Source organism: Chiloscyllium punctatum, chromosome 26 (genome assembly GCF_047496795.1).
Source record: "Chiloscyllium punctatum isolate Juve2018m chromosome 26, sChiPun1.3, whole genome shotgun sequence".
NCBI lineage: Eukaryota > Metazoa > Chordata > Chondrichthyes > Orectolobiformes > Hemiscylliidae > Chiloscyllium > Chiloscyllium punctatum.
The window spans coordinates 58,554,700-58,571,267 of NC_092764.1; the positions used below are offsets into that span (position 1 = coordinate 58,554,700).

At 40.8% G+C, this 16,568-nt stretch overlaps 1 protein-coding gene across 1 annotated transcript in view; it reads left to right on the forward strand.

Annotated features, from left to right (window-relative positions):
* Positions 1 to 16,568, forward strand: part of psme3ip1 (proteasome activator subunit 3 interacting protein 1) — a 94,042-nt gene that overhangs the window by 21,640 nt on the left and 55,834 nt on the right. Inside the window, exon 2 of the mRNA XM_072547501.1 lies at positions 3,963 to 4,091. Coding sequence (XP_072403602.1) covers positions 3,977 to 4,091 — 115 coding nt within the window. The 5' untranslated portion in view covers positions 3,963 to 3,976. The remainder of the gene's footprint in view (positions 1 to 3,962; positions 4,092 to 16,568) is intronic.

A 16,568-nucleotide genomic window follows, 5' to 3' on the forward strand; every position in this document is an offset into this window, starting at 1 on the left:
TATTTTCTTCAGAGAATTGTATATTTTCCATTTTTCAAAGCTGTGGTAGGTAATTTCTTTAATCTGTCAGGAGGCAAGGGATGTAGGAAATGGGGTGAGAAAATGGAGTCGAGGTAGAAGGTAGAGATCTACAACACAAAAAAAGGGAATGTCTGATATGTACATGTGAAGATTTGGGAGGGCTAGTAACTGAATGCAAGAATGATGCAATTTCTACTTTTGTAATGAGAGCAGAAATGGTATTGATACAGTCATCGGTGTATTGGAAAAGGTTAACAGAGGAAATGAGCAATTCAGTACCCGGTAAGTTCCAGATATCTCACAGAAAATGGCAAACCTAGTTCCCACCTGTAGTTTTGCTTAAACACTTTTATTTGGAGGGAATTTTTTTTTGGATTAATTATTGTCACATGTACCTACATATAGTGAAGACCATAACATACAGGCATCATAGGGTGATAGAACAGAGTGAGGAATACAGTGTTACGGCCACAAAGAAGTTGCTCAACAAGCAAGATCAACATTAGATTTGAAAGTTGAGAGGTCCATTCAGAAGGCTAATAACAGTGGGGAAGAAGCTGTTCTTGAACCTGTGGGTATGTGTGTTTAAGCTTTTATCTTTTCTGCCTGACAGAAAAGGTTGGATGAGATTATAACCGGGATGGGGTGGCATTATTGGCTGCGTTTCCAAGGCAGCGAGAAGTAGATGGGGTCAATGGATGGAAGGTTGGCTGGCTTGCGTGATTGACTGGCCTGTGTTCACATCTTTCAGGAGTTTCTATGGTCCTGAGCAGAGCAGTTGCCATACTCGATGCAACACGTACAATGATGCAGCTATACGTATTCTATCTGGATGCATCAAGTTGTCATAGGCGAAGCTATTCAGTGTGACAAGAAGTTCTGTCAGGCAGAAGTGGGTGCTACTGGATGGAGACTGTTGAGGCCTGTATATGGAAGAAGACAGCTCCCAAATTGTCTTGGTTAGGTTCGATGTAGAGGAGTTGGGTGGCCAGGGTGAAAGTCGGACAGTTAGGATCAGGAAAATGGAAACTGCAAAACTAGTGAAGAACATTAAAAAAAGCCTTGGAGTTGATGGGAAGAGAGTGGACGTGGGGGAAAAGTAGATTGGAGATTAAAAGATATCATTTCCCAGGGGTAAGAACAGGCCAGAATAATGTTTGTGGATCTTGGATTGCAGATAGCAGCTTTGTTTGGGGACTGTGGACTGTATCCCTTGGTACATGGAAGTAAGACTTTCAGAGAAAATGAAATCACTGACTTCTTCTAAGAAAGGGTCTTGGGACCTGAAACATGAACTCTGATTTCTCTTCACAGATCCTGCCAGACTGTTGAGCTTTTTTAGCAACTTCTGTTTTTGTTTCTGATTAATAGATCCGCAGTGCTTTTTTTAATGAGAGAATTTGAGTTGGACAATGACAGGGCATCAGTTTTCTGTGACAACATTCAGAAGTGGGTAAGGGGCTGGAGAGTGGTGCAAGGTGGAACAACAATTCAAAAGGTGGGAGGAAGGGTTTGCTATGCATGGGTGAAGGGTAAGACCCTTGCTAAAGAAGTGGACATTGAAATATATGGTGGGAGAAGAGCTCAGTATCATACTGCGCTCCGACACCATTTGACAAGATGTATGTTGATGAAGTTGTGGATTTGCTGGGAACCCATTGTTTGGTCACAGAAGGATGAATCAGAAAGGATTGTAAGAAGATGGTGAGGGGTAAGATTGGGTCATATGAAACTTAAAGGGAAGAATGATTTGGTGCAACATAATATCCAAGTGTTGTTTAAACCTGTCATCCTTGATACTTGGAAAGATAAAGTGCAAAGAATGACATTATCTGCACCCAGTTTTGAGATAGTGAGTTGGTCCTGCTGGAGGGAGGGCTCCAGAGGTTGCATGTAATAGCATTGTGTTGTTCAGGATGTGGCAGGAATGGTGGTGCAGTGGTAATGCCACTGGACAAGTAATCCAAAGCCCCAGGTTAAAATTCCGAGGAGAAGGTTTGGATTCCCGCTCTGGCAGATGGTGAAATTGAATTTAAAACAAAAAAAAGGTTTGGAGTTAAGAAGCTGACTCAATGGGTAATATGAAAACCCATCTTGTCCATTTAAGTCCTTTGGGAAAGAAATCTGTCAGCCTTACCTAATCTGGTCTACATATGACTCCAGACCTACAACAATTCAATCGACTCTTAACTGCCTTTGGGCAACACAAAGGGAAATTAGGAATGGACAATAAAAATGCCAATAAATGAAAACAACAAAAAACACACTGGAGCAAGGCATGTTGAATATTTTGGACCTATCTGTAACAATGGGTGCATCTGAAGCATGTTGGTTGGGAATTTGATTGAAATCCATGTGACATTGACTGAAATCGGGGATAAATACTGAGGAAAGATGCAGAATTGTGACAGGTGTCTGATCAAACAGGAAGGAAATCAGAAAATGGTGAAGTTGAGTAAGGTCATCTTTCATGAAAACAAGCCTGGCATCATCTTTGAGAATAGAAACTGAGTTAATGTTACAATACCAATATGGCTCTTTGGAGCTGAAGAGAGAGGTGGAAAAGTCATGGGTTTTATACTCCTTTACTTAACCACATGCTGCATTTCCTTAATTTAAATTGTCAACCCTGACCCCATTTTGACCTCTCTTCAGTTTCCATCTGTTGTAATGAAACTCCGCTTTGGTCCAAGGAACACCAATACAGCTTTTGAGTTGACGCTTGACATTGGGCTCAACAATTCATTATGTAATCTCTGCCCCATTTTATTGGATGGCAATTATTGGTGACAGTTCTGCTGACTTTTTAGAACATAGAACATATAGAACATAGAACAATACAGCGCAGTACAGGCCCTTCGGCCCTCGATGTTGCGCCGATCAAAGCCCACCTAACCTACACTAACCCACTATCCTCCATATACCTATCCAATGCCCGCTTAAATACCCATAAAGAGGGAGAGTCCACTACTGCTACTGGCAGGGCATTCCATGATCTTACGACTCGCTGAGTGAAGAACCTACCCCTAACATCAGTCCTATATCTACCCCCCCTTAATTTAAAGCTATGCCCCCTTGTAATAGCTGACTCCATACGCGGAAAAAGGTTCTCACTGTCAACCCTATCTAACCCCCTAATCATCTTGTACACCTCTATCAAATCACCCCTAAACCTTCTTTTCTCCAAAGAAAACAACCCCAAGTGCCTCAGCCTTTCCTCATAGGATCTTCCTACCATACCAGGCAACATCCTGGTAAACTTCCTCTGCACCCGTTCCAGTGCCTCCACATCCTTCCTATAGTATGGCGACCAAAACTGCACACAATATTCCAGAAGCGGCCGCACCAGAGTCTTATACAACTGCAGCATGACCTCAGGACTCCGGAACTCAATTCCTCTACCAATAAAAGCCAGTACGCCATATGCCTTCTTCACTGCACTATTTACCTGGGTGGCAACTTTCAGAGATCTGTGTACATGGACACCAAGATCCCTCTGCTCTTCCACACTACCAAGTAGTCTACCATTAGCCCAGTAATCCATCTTTTTATTACTCTTACTTGAAAATTTTCTTGAAACATCTTTTGTCATTTCTGACTACTTTTGCCTTGCACCATTGTACTGTTACTCATTTCATCTCCACTCCCTTTCACTATGTTATAGATCCTCCTTTATGTTCTTGATGCATAAAGTAGAAAACGCAGTCAGATTCACTGAGAAAGTAGTCCATCACTGCAAGCACAATTTGAGGACTTGTAGCCAGTAGGTAACTGATTTTGAATCCTTTGTCGGAATTTAGAAAGAAGAGCTTTAGCACAATTCTGTATTGGTATTTGCATGATGTACTATTCAATTTTTCTTGAAATGTTTTTGCCTGTTTTTGGCAAAAAATGTGAGCTTGCTCAATAGTAGATAAAATCATCAAATTCGTGTATTACAGTCTTGCCTTGAAGCATGGATGAAGATAGCCTCATTAAAAGACGATTTGTAACTGAAGCTGAATTAGATGAAAGACGCAAACGAAGACAGGAAGAGTGGGAAAAGGTTCGGAAACCTGAAGATCCGGAAGGTACAGTACTGTGTCTGAACAATTGCTATGAACTGAGTCTTGTGGAAACTAAACAGAGTTTGTGGTGTAAGTTTTTAGGGGGACCTTTTAAATATTTGTATTCCGTGAAGGAGAGAAACATTCTGCTTTGGTCCACAAGTGGGGATTCCATGGTTTTGTGGTGGATCAGGAGCTCTTATCCACTGGACCTGCTCCTGAAACAAAGTAGCAATCTTTGGAACCCATTGGCAGTTCAGGGATGAAATTGATTTGTCCCTAACAGGGAAAGGTTGGAAGTGTGCTGAAAGACTGGTGAATGTGAGTGTAGTGCAGTGGCCATCATTAAAGGAAAGATACTCAGTAATCTGAAAGATCTGAGGGTGGGTAAATCACCTGGGCTAGATGAACTACACCTTGGGATTTGAAGGAGATTGCTGAGGAAATTGGAGAGGCATTGGTGGTGACCTTTCAGGAATCGCTGGAGTCAGGAAAATTCCCAGAGGACTGGACAATGGTTAATGAAAACTTCTGTTTAAGAAGGATGTGAGGTAGAAGACTGGAAGCTATCGTCCATTTAGCCTGAGCTTGGTAATTTGTAAGATATTAGAGTCCATTCTTATTAAGGATGAGATTGTGGAATACTTGAAAGTGCATGATAAAACAGCACGGCTTTGTCAAGGGACAGGGACTATGCATGACAAATCCATTCGAATTCTTTGAGGAGGTAATGAGCAAGTTAGACAAAGGAGAACCAGTGGATATGATCTATTTGGATTTCCAGAATGCCTTTAAAAAGGTGTTGCACAGGAGGCTGCTAAATAAGATGAGAGCCCATGATATTAGGGGGAAGGTACTGGCATGGATAGAGGATTAGCTAAATGGCAGATAGCAGAAAATTGAGATGAAGGCATCTTTATAGGATGACAGCCATGGAGTTACACAGAGGTCAGTGTTGGGACCACAACTATTTATGTTATAAATAGTGAGGGCATTGTTACTAAATTTGCAGATGACAAAGGTAAGTTGGGGGGAGGGGTACACAGGTAGTGTTGAGAAAACAGGGAGGTTGCAGAAGGACTTGGACAGGCTAGGAGAGTGGCCAAAGAAGTGACAGATGGATTAGTATGTGGGAAAGTGTGAGGTTATGCACTTTGGTAAGAAGAATAGAGGAGTAGACTATTTACTATGAGAAACGCTTCGGATACATGACTAAATCTCCCTGTTTCTGTGTGGGTTTCCTCTGGGTGCTCCGGTTTCCTCTCATAGTCCAAAGATGTGCAGGTTAGGTCAATTGGCCATCCTAAATTGCCTGTAGTGTCAGATGCAGGGGTAAATGTAGGGGAATGGGTCTAGGCGGGTTACTGTTTGGAGGGTCGGTGTGGACTTGTTGGGCTGAAGGGCCTGTTTCCACACTGTAGGGAATCTAATCTAGTCTAATAACCTACACTTTTGGGCAATTTAGTATGGCCAATTCACCTAACCTGCACATCTTTTGGATTGTGGTAGAAAACAGGAGCACCAGGAGGAAACCCACGCAGACACTGGGGGGATGTGCAAGCCCCACACAGACACTTGCCCGAGGCTGGAATCGAGCCCGGGTTCCTGGTGCTGTGAGACAGCAGTGCTAACCACTGAACCCAATGCAGAGGGATTTGGGAGTCTGAGTTCAGAATTCTGCTAACATGCAGGTTCAGTTGGCAGCTACAAAGCAAATGCAATGTTAGCATTAATTTCAAGTGGGCTAGAATACAAGGAAAGGGATGTACTGCTGAGCTGTATAAGGCTCTGGCCAGACTGCATGTGGGCCCCTTATCTAACAGAGGACGTGCTGGCCTTGGTGGGAATCCAGAGGATGTTTACAAGAATGACCCAAGGGGTGAAGAACTCGTCCTGTGAGGGGCAGTTGGGGGCCTGTACTCAATGGAGTTTAGAAGGATGAGGGCAGATATAATTGAAACTTACAGAATACTGAGAAGCCTAGATAGAGTGGACATGGAGAAGATGTTTTCAATAGTAGGAGAGATTAGAACCTGAGCACACAGTTTCATGGTGAAGGCGCAACCCTTTAGAACTGAGGTGAAGAGGAATTTCTTCAGACAGAGGGTGGTTAAGCTATAGAACTCATTGCCATAGTGAGCTGTGAGGTCAAGTCATCGAGTATATTTAAGATTATAAGTTCTTGATTGTTAAGGGGATCAAAGGTTACAGGCAGAAGGTAGGAGAATGTGATTGAGAAACATATTAACCATGTTTGAATCGTGGAGCAGAACTGTTGAGCTGAATGGCCTAGTTCTACATCCACATTGTATGGTCTTCTGATCTTGCTCACAAAAGTTCTTCTAATCTTCCTGGCATTGCAAGATATTTTCTGTTTGGCTCAAAGCAGTCTTTAGATTTAGGTTACCCATATCTAGTGAAATTGTTTGCATTATTTCTTTGGAGTTTGTGAAGGTGGAGGGGGTTCTTAGTCATGATCTTTCTCTGACACAAAGTCTGCATTTCAAAGACCCAAAGATTTTGAACTCTTGTAAAAAGTCTATCTTGGGACATTGCAACGAGTCAACTCACGTAATCCTCATTTACTGAAGCTAATTGTTTTCATCACTGGGTCTGTTCCCCAGTGCTTGGAGGTGACAAAAGTATTATACAAGTGCAGTAGGGGTACACTTGCCACTAGTTCCATTGTCCGCTCAGGCTAACAGAGCTGTTTACAACCTTGGTGTTATGTGTGATGCCAAGTTGAGCTGTCAAACATATGATTTGTTCATCATAAAGTCAACCTGGATCCTTCTCCTTAATGTGATCCAGTTAACTACTTTAAAATATTGTTCAGGAAAATTGGCATGGCACTCCTTGGAGTCAGCAAGGAACATGAATTTTGTCTGAACCCCTGCAGTAACTCAGGTAGGTACTTGGGCTGATTTCACTATATATTGAGTATAGTCCTTAATTATTTTTTAAAAAGATCTTAGAACCCAACTGAAAGGGTATTCTGACCAGTGCAGTAATACAAACATACATAAAGAAAATGTTTTTCCTCCTTTAAAAACAACAGCCATTAAATTGCAGACTAGGCAGAGTACTGGTTGATTTTATGCAGTCTGTGTGTCTTCTGATGTACCTAAATTTGAATCAGAATCTTTAAGATAGGTTTTAGGTGGGACTAATAGCTGGCCATGACACAGTAATAATAGCCATTATATATATTGAGTCCTTCATGTAACATTTCAGAAAAATATGATAATTCCAAGCAACACAACAAAACACCTGACCCAAGAATGGAGTACAGTGTTTGGTGAGAAAAAAGCCAACTTAAATAGAAACAAAATACACAAGGTGAAAGTTGAAATGAATATTGAAGATGAAAAAGCCCACATTTCAAGTGGGTCTCTTCATCAAATCTCTTCTTTCAAGTGTATTTTTGGATGCTTTGCATTTTTAACATCTTCCATGTTAATTTGGATTTGTATCCCTTTTTTTAAAATCACAAATAAATCGTTTTTTTAAACTGCATCGCTACAATTTTCACAGGTTTATTTAATAGTTGTGCTGACTTTCAGTATTTAACTATGTTGTCCTTTAAATACTGAAGAAAGGTATTACTTAAAACGTGGTGAGATAGTTTTACCATTTTAACTTCTGAAGGTTTAGAGTTTAAGCAAATACTTGTGATCTTAATCTTTAATTTTCCCTAGCACTACTGTACAAAATGATAGCAATCTTCAATTATAATGCCATTTTTTCTGTGTAGCTCTAAATGGTATGCTCAGAACCTTTTTTCCCAATAAAGCATTCTGGTGATCTCACAGTTTTCTGGAAAATGCTCAAATATTCAGCTTTTTGTCTTTCTAAAGGTCCCTGCCCTTTAACCCACCTCTTATGTTCAAACAGGGTTTCAGCACCTAATTATCTGAATTTTATCCTCCAAGTCTTTGAAGATGCCAGAGCTGTGAAATATGAGCCAGGTATTGCAAGTTAATATCCATTTGCTGTCATTGACTGAATGAGTTATTTATTGTCATATATATTGAGAAAGATACAGTGTAAAGTGTTTTGTTGCCACAATGCATCACCATTTTGAGTTATAAAAATAAGTTAGAAAGGTGGGAGAAAGTGAAGACTGCAGATGCTGGGCATCAGAGCTGAAAAATGTGTTGTTGGAAAAGTGCAGCAGCATCCAAGGAGCAGGAGAATCGACATTTCAGGCATAAGCCCTTCTTCAGGAATCGGGTTTGATCCCAGCTTCAGGTGACTGTCTGCCTGTCTATGTGGAGTTTGCACGTTCTCCCTGTGTCTGCGTGAGTTTCCTCCGGGTGCTCTGGTTTCATCCCACAGTTCAGATCTGCAAGTTAGGTAAATTATCTATGCTAAATTGCCTATAGTGTTCAGGGATGCATTAGTTAGGGGAAATGTAGAGTAATAGGGTAGGGGAATCTGGGTGGAATACTCTTTGCAGGGTTGCTGTGGACACTGTTGGGCCAAATGGCCTGTTTCCACACTGTAGGGATTCTATGAAATCACATAAATAGAGTTCATCTGCTGTACAAGGGGGCTTCCAAAACAGCTCCACGGCTCCTGCAAGGTGTCCTGCACCTCAAGGAGTTCCTGCTCCAGATACAGCAATATTGGCCCTGCCAAGAGTCCACGGTTCAAGGCTTCAGGGCTGCCAGGAGTCCCCTCTCCAGGCACCGTGTCCACTGCAGTGACCTGTTGCCACGGCAAGTTGTTCCCACTCCAGTCACTGCTGCTGACAACCCGCTGCCACCAAAAATGGATTCTCCGGGCATCACCGCCTCCGTAGCTGACGACCTGCCGACCACTGCCACAGGTGATGACCCGCCAAGTCCACGCTTCAGGCCTACCGCAGCCAGAAATCCCCACGCTAGGTACTGCCACTAACGCAGCCGAAGACCCACCAAGTCTACGACTCCCCTGCTCCGGGCGCTGCCACCAATTCAGCTGAAGATGCACCGACTCCACGGGTCCCTGCCTGGGCACTGCCACCAGTGATGCTGAAGATGCACCGAGTCCATGAGTCCTCTGCTCTGGGCGGCACCACCAATGCAGCCGAAGACCCACCGAGTCCACAAGTCCCCTGCTCTGGGTGCTGCCATTAGTGCAGCCAAAGACGCACTGAGTCAATAAGTCCACACCTTGGACCTACCGTGTCCAGGAGTCATTGCTTTGGGTACTGCCACAACTGAAGCTGACACCGCTCCACTTTTCCCATGATGTCAAAAGATGAAGAAAAGAAAAAAAAGAAGCAAGAAAAAAGAACAGCGAGAGGAGGATGTGGCTGGCCTGGAGTGGATGGCCTCAGGAGAAGGCACCATCATCTTTCCCCTGCCCAGCCCAAGTTGTTGCTATCCATCTAACCGCACTGTACTAAATGATTGATTGACTGACTTCATGGCAGTTTCACTGAAAATTACCCTCTGCTGCAAAGTCAGTTTCACTGAAAATTACCCTCTGCTGCAAAGTGTCATGGTAGAAATTGCCACATGGGTCAGGCTTCATTAACTTCACCAATACCCAGTGCTTTCTATTGATACATTTTAGCTGGAACCCCAAATCTACTACTTGCCTGTATACCAGGCAAAGAAGGAAGAAGTTCGAGCCTTGTGCAAGTCAGTTTGCAGATGGAAAAGACAAAATCCAGAGAAAACCCATATTTTAACCACTTTTTGACTTTTTTTTGAACAAATTTTCTCCCATTCATCATTAGGAAGTCACTTTTGGGGGAGCTGTAAGTGTGTAAATGTAGCTTAAATCAGATGGTAAAATTGGCTCCAGTTATTGTGCCTCATGACAGCATTGTAATCAAACTAATAACAAATTAATGGCTTCATAGGGAATTATTTATTTAACTTGTACAAATAGCCATAAGTTTAAAAATTATTCATGGATGCTTTGGAATTTTGAAATGAGCCTGGATTTTACCACTCAATGCTATTTACCACTGACTTTATAATAACAAAGTTCCTGCAGGCCCTGGAGCCATCAGGAAGGTTGATCAACTGCTCAATTTAAGAAATTGAATGGACTGCAAATCAGAAAGTGACAAATACTGAGTCGTCTTCACTTGTTAATTAATTTACAGAAGTTGAAATCAAGACTGGGAAATTAGCATCCAAGGAAGAAGCAGGCATATTATAAACAAACTTAAAGTACTTTATAATGCTAAAAATCCTGGAATTTTAAATTCCTGTTGGAGGAATGTGACTCCAGACTTAAACTTTAGTTTTTAGGACAGAAAAGTTGTTAGATTGTAGTTTGTACCTGGTTTTAAGTTACTCTTAATTCAACAGGGTTGAATTTTCTAGTGTTTTTTGCAGAGGAATTAATGTATATAAAAAAACGAAAATTCATGTCATACCAAGAGTTCTATGTTACTTTCATTAGTGAAGATTTGGAGGTGCTGGTGTTGGACTGGAGTGTACAAAGTTAAAAATCACACAACACCAGGTTATACTCCAACAGGTTTAATTGGAAGCACTAGCTTTCAGAGCGCTGCTCCTTTATCAGGTAGGTGGCGCTCTGAAAGCTAGTGCTTCCAATTAAACCTGTTGGACTATAACCTGGTGTTGTGTGATTTTTAGCTTCTTTGGTGAAGACTGGAATGGCGCAACCCACGGAAATGCAGACGGTCACTGACAGCAATATTCTGTCTTCTCATGTTTAAGTGTGCCGGAAATTAGTCAGTTTTACAAGATAATATTGCTGACACCAACAGTTGTACCGTTGTTACAATTGCAAATTTTGCACTATTAAATATTATCCAAAACTTGAACTGAGATGGATTTACAATTCGCTTTATAAACATATTTTATTTATAGTTTCTATATTTCTATATGACCTGAAAAAAACATATTTGACTACTAGGTATCTTTTTAAGATTTAAATCAACCTTACATAATATGAATAAAACAGTTACATAAGATAAACCACTTTCCATAGATTGACTGTGTTTTTATAGAATTGTTTATGCCAGTATGTAAAAACATTGATTAAAAAATTGCAACCTGTTACAAAATTGTTGCTTGGTTTATTTCACCATCTTTTAACATGCGTTTTGACTCTTAGTTTATAATTTTAAAAGCATTTACAGTTTGGGCATCCAATTGAACTGCACTATTAGTGATTTAGTTTGCAACATCAGTTTGTCTTAAGTTGCGGTCAAACAGCAAGTGAAACCAATCAGTCCTCTTTTACTAATTTATGCAGCATTACCCCCAAGTTTGGTGGCTACCCTGTCAATCCGATTTGTATTAGCTTCCAGCTATGCCCTGAGGAGCACATGAGTTACTCCTGAATTTTTAAGTGCAAAGCTGACATCGTACTGGCTCCAATGTTCATGGGCAGGTAGTTGTTGCAAAGAGGGATCGGGGCCACTATGTTCCTGCAAAGTTTCAATATTGTTGTCTTACATCCCCCAACTAGCAGCCAGCCAGATTGACAACCTGACTAGCAGCAAGAGGCTGAACCTGGGAAAGGCTGATGAAACTCCATGGTAATCAGGAGAGATCAAAGGCCTGAGGTCTTTCCATGCTTGTGTGAGCCAAAATTGCAAAATTCCTACAGTTGTGTGAAAGATCTGTGCTAAACTCTAAGTAATGTGCTCTAAGTCCACTACCAAACATTTAGCAAAGCCTAGTAATTGGCAGAGAATGATGGAAAGATTCCTGGGTTGGGAGACTGTTGGAGCCTGGCACTGAAGGGGAAATCATGGTAGATTGGGGTGGAAATTCAGCTGCTTAACCATTGGGATGGTGATGCTGGGGCATTTGGCCAATTACAGCAATAAAGAGAAGCTGTGTTTGACAGATGTGAGGCTAAAGTTTTGCTTAAGGAGCAGGCGAAGAATTCTAGTTCTCTCTGGCCTGTTAGTGACAATCATCTGCTGGAACCAACAGCTCTGTTTTCATTAACACTGAAAATGCTGGAAATGTTCAGCAGATCTGGCAGCATTTATGAAATGGTGGGGGTGGGGGGCAATTGAGGAAACATTTCTAGAATTCTGAAATAAGCTCCTATATGCTGCTGACAGATCAGTTGCTTTTCTCCAGATCGGAAGAATTTGCTGCCCTATACACACTGACCTTCCATGTGCCCTTTTCCACTTCCAACACCCCCATTCCTGACCCTCATTCAGGTGACTGCTATTCATTCCAAAAGTCAGTACCTTGCCTAATCGTGGGCACTAACTGGGGGAAACTGGTGGTAATTTTCAAAAGAAGGTTTATTTTTCCCATGTTTGACCTGTTGTGATGAAACTGATATCTAGAGTGAATTTTAAGGAGTTCTAAGTCTTCTCCCTCCTTACTGTACACCATAACGCTGAGTGCTCTGGTGGGTCTTTCCTGTTGTCATGCCTCACCTGGATGACTCTCAGGCTTGGGATGATAAGTGGCAGGTTTACATTCACACCAGAAGTATGTCAGGCACAAAACCATCCCAAGATGAGAGAGTTCAGTCTCCTCTCAGTGGTATTACTATCACTGAATCAATCACAATCAATATCCTTGAGGTTCCCATTGACCAGAAACTAAACTGGACCACCCTGGCTACTAGAGTGGTCATAGTTGGGAGTCTGCATCATTTTAGTCACCTGTGTCCCCAAGCCCTGCCCACTGTTTACAAGGTAAAGATGTCAGAAGTAGGAAAGAATTTATTTCTCTTGCTTGGTTCAGTCCAATACCAACAAAACTGGAGTTTGACAGCATCCAGGACAAAACAGCCTGCTTAATTAACCTTAATCATCTATCACCTTAATCATTCACTAATTTCTCAACCAGTGCACAGTGGCTGCAGTGTATACTATCTATAAGATCCACTGCTGCAACTTACTGACTCTGTTTCCAAATTTATAACCTCTATAACTGGAAGAACAGGGACAACAGATATGTGGAAACATCACCTGCAAATTCCTCTCAGTAAGTCTCTCAACATTTTGACGTGGAACTGGCTGTTGTTCACAGTCTCTGGTTCAAGTCCCTTGACTTCATTTACACCTTAGGTGTAATTTCATGACACTGACTGCGATGGTTCAAGAAGGCAGCAGTTAGCAGTATCTGCTGGGCTTGCTAGTAGTGCTCAAATGGAGAAAGGAACCCAGGTACAATGATGTTGCTGAAAGACGTTACTTCTATGAAAATGACTGTCTGGTTGCTGTTTGACTTGTCTATTGAACTGCTCTTCCAATTTTAGCCAAGATTTCCAGATATCAGTGGGGACATTGCAGGGTTGACTGAGAGTAGCTGCACATTTGTCATGTCTGAATCATCCATCTGCTTTTACTTGAATCATAGCTTTCTCTTATCTGCTTTGATACAACTTGATTTGGCCATTTCTCAGGGCAATTGTAGTCAACTACTCTGCTGTGGGTTTGACGTCATGTAGCTCAGCTGGTTTCCTTCCCTCAATGATATTAGTAAAATAGACAGGTTTCTAAGACAATTCAGTAGTTTAATCCTACAGACACGGGCTTTTTAATTTCAGATTTAGTTAACTAACTCAATATATTTACCCTTTGAGATTTGAATTCCAGATTACTAGTTCAGTAACCACTATCTGTCATGTCTGAAAGAGTAATGTCATTTGCTTGTGCTTTGTACACCTAGTAACTTTGCTGTTTGAGAAGAGAGCTGTTTGAAAGTGGGTTATGTTGTTTATGGTGGAGGTAACAATCTGTCTTCCCAGGTGAACAGCTGTCATTCACAGAACATCATTCTCAGAAATCATTGGTTTGAACCTCTGATGTTTTTATGATGTCAGTAATGACATTCATCAAAAGTTATAAATGAACTGTTCAATGTTTTAAGAGTAATTGTCTCATACAGTTTTTCTAATTCTGTGCCAAGATAAATAGTAGTCCCTGTTCCCTGTTCTTCTGGGTTGCTAAAACTATGTAGGATGCAGGAAAAAATGTGTATTTGACAGTTTGCAATATATTGCAACTGAAGAGCTGTGGTTAATCATGTTATAATGTTGATGTGGGCTGATGGATACTGTCACAAGAAGTTGTGTGAGTGAATTGGTTATGTTTCACAGCTTCTTCTCCAACGTTAAGTAAATACAATATAAAAGAATTGAAGATAAATCTTAACCACAAAGGAGCAGAAAATATCTTTGTTCCCTCTAGGCTTGACTATTCAAACTTATTCTTGGCTAACCATGGTTGACTATCTAATATTGAGGTCAATCATAATTCCTCTGCCTTTCCTAATGTGCATCAGGTTCAATTCAGTCTATGCTTGGTTGCCTTCCTTGGCTCCAGTTAAACAAGCTTTGATTTTAAAATAATCTTTTTTTTTCAAATCTGACTGTGGCCCCATTCCTGTTTCTCTGTAATCTCAATTTCCACAATCTTTTGAGATACCTGCATTCCTCCAATTCTGCTCTCTTGAGCAACCCCAATTTTAATTGTATTGACAATGACAGCTGCCCTTTCAATGGCTTCGCAACACTCTGATCAAGAACAATTGAACTGCTCTCCCAGACTTTACTCTCTCCAAATCACCTATATTTTCTTGTTTGTATATACTGCATGTGTAGGAGGGGATTTATAAGGGGATTATAGTTTAACTAAGTAATTACATAATTTCCTTCCTTCTAATCTAAGTTAGAAAAACTGTGAAGTTAAAAGAGGAAAATAAACCTGTTTTACTAATGGTGATCGCATAACTACTGTTTTATTTTTGCAAAAACGTATCTGTGCTGTCTGACTCTTATGACTGCAGAGATTCAGTGATATCCTTTTAAAGCAAGGAAATCTGATATGCTAACAAGGCTTGGCCTATATGTGAATCCAAGCTCATAGCAATAGGATCGATTCTCAGTTGTACCCTGTGCCTGATAAAGTCACTGAAAAGGCTGGCCTAAGGATAGTGGGACTTGAAGATATTAAAAATTATTTTCTTCTAGCTCCCTCTTCAGTCTACTCTATCTATCTTTCCTTTCCACGGTGCCAGGCTTTCTTAAATCACATTTTACATATTTTGAAAAATCAGCACAAAAAATAGACCATATATATAACGTAAGTTTCCAGGCATATTGCAGTTCCTTCCATCCCGATTTTTCTCAATTTCCGTGTTTTGTCGACAAATCATAACTGAATAAAGGCTTTTAAAACTTTGCTTTTGTAGCATTTCTATAACTCCTTTCATGACATCAGAACTTTCAGCATATAAGCAACGTTTTCTCAGTATTTTTTTGCTGAGTCCACCTCCAAACTCCATAAGCAGAAGTGCCTATTCACGTGAGTGAATGCAGCCGTGCAGCTGAGAAGGAACATTGCATGATGGACACTCTTGTTGTGTACACCACAGACAATTTGTGCACAGTGAGCTCCCACAAATAGCAAAAACAATGAGATAATCTGTTGTAATCAGTGGTGGAGTAAATGATGTGGGGAACTGCTCTAATCTTTGAATTGTGCCTTGGGATCTTTTACAATGACATAAAAGGACAGATGAGCCTTATTATGCATGCTTTTTCTAATAGCAGTAGTTGTGAAGTGTACTCACCTTCTCTGATTTATAAGTGGAATTATATCTCAAATAATGATCACTATAGTTTAATTTGGTTGAATAATTGTATATTGGTTTGGTTTGGTATTAAATATCCTTTTGGCTTCTGAACAATGTTGCTTTTTCGCAAACACACACTCATGTTTTCCGTTTCAGTGACTTGTAAGAGTTTTTTTTAACTTGAACACCAAAAAGCAGGCCATTTTTATTTTGTCCTTCATGTACACTGTGCCTACTTGATGCAGTTCATATAATCGTACTCCTGGCAATTATTTTTAAAAACCCCTTGTGATTGATTATTTAGACTTATTTTTTAAGCATTTGTGTGGCTGTAGGAAATGGAGAGAAAGGAGAGAAAACAAACTTTATTTTCCATTAGCCAAATAGCAAGAGTGCAGTCATGCATCCACTTTAATTATTTTGTTTATTTATAAAACCACAATACTGGTAGTGTAAGAAAATTGGTAGCTACAGTACCTAAATTGAAAAAGTTGAATTGGTTGGATATTTAATGAGGTCATCAACATGGCAAAGCAATGCAGATACATTTCCTGAACTGCAATGTATGTAGTGGTAGCTGTCATTTGTTGTAGAATGCTATTATTCTTTTACGGTCATTGCAGTAATTGACTGCAGATGGACAAGTCTATTTGTTGCAACCCTGTTTAATTGGCTCCTGTCTTTTGCCATCCTGTTGATCACATACATTGTCCATCTGGAGCCCTCTATTGAGTGAATGACGGCTTCTGGAGACATCTGTCATGGTGATGTACATATGTATCAGTCGTATTTGTTGATAAGTCCTGGTTCAGCATCCAGCAGATTACAGAGGCATTGAGTGAATATCTAGGGAGCTGTAGCTAAAGTGCCTTGGAGCTCACCTAGGGAGCTTAGCAAATGTATAAAATTCATGTTGCTAACTAGTGAAAGAGTTGCAACCTCAATTTTGTAATACAGTAGCGCCTCGATT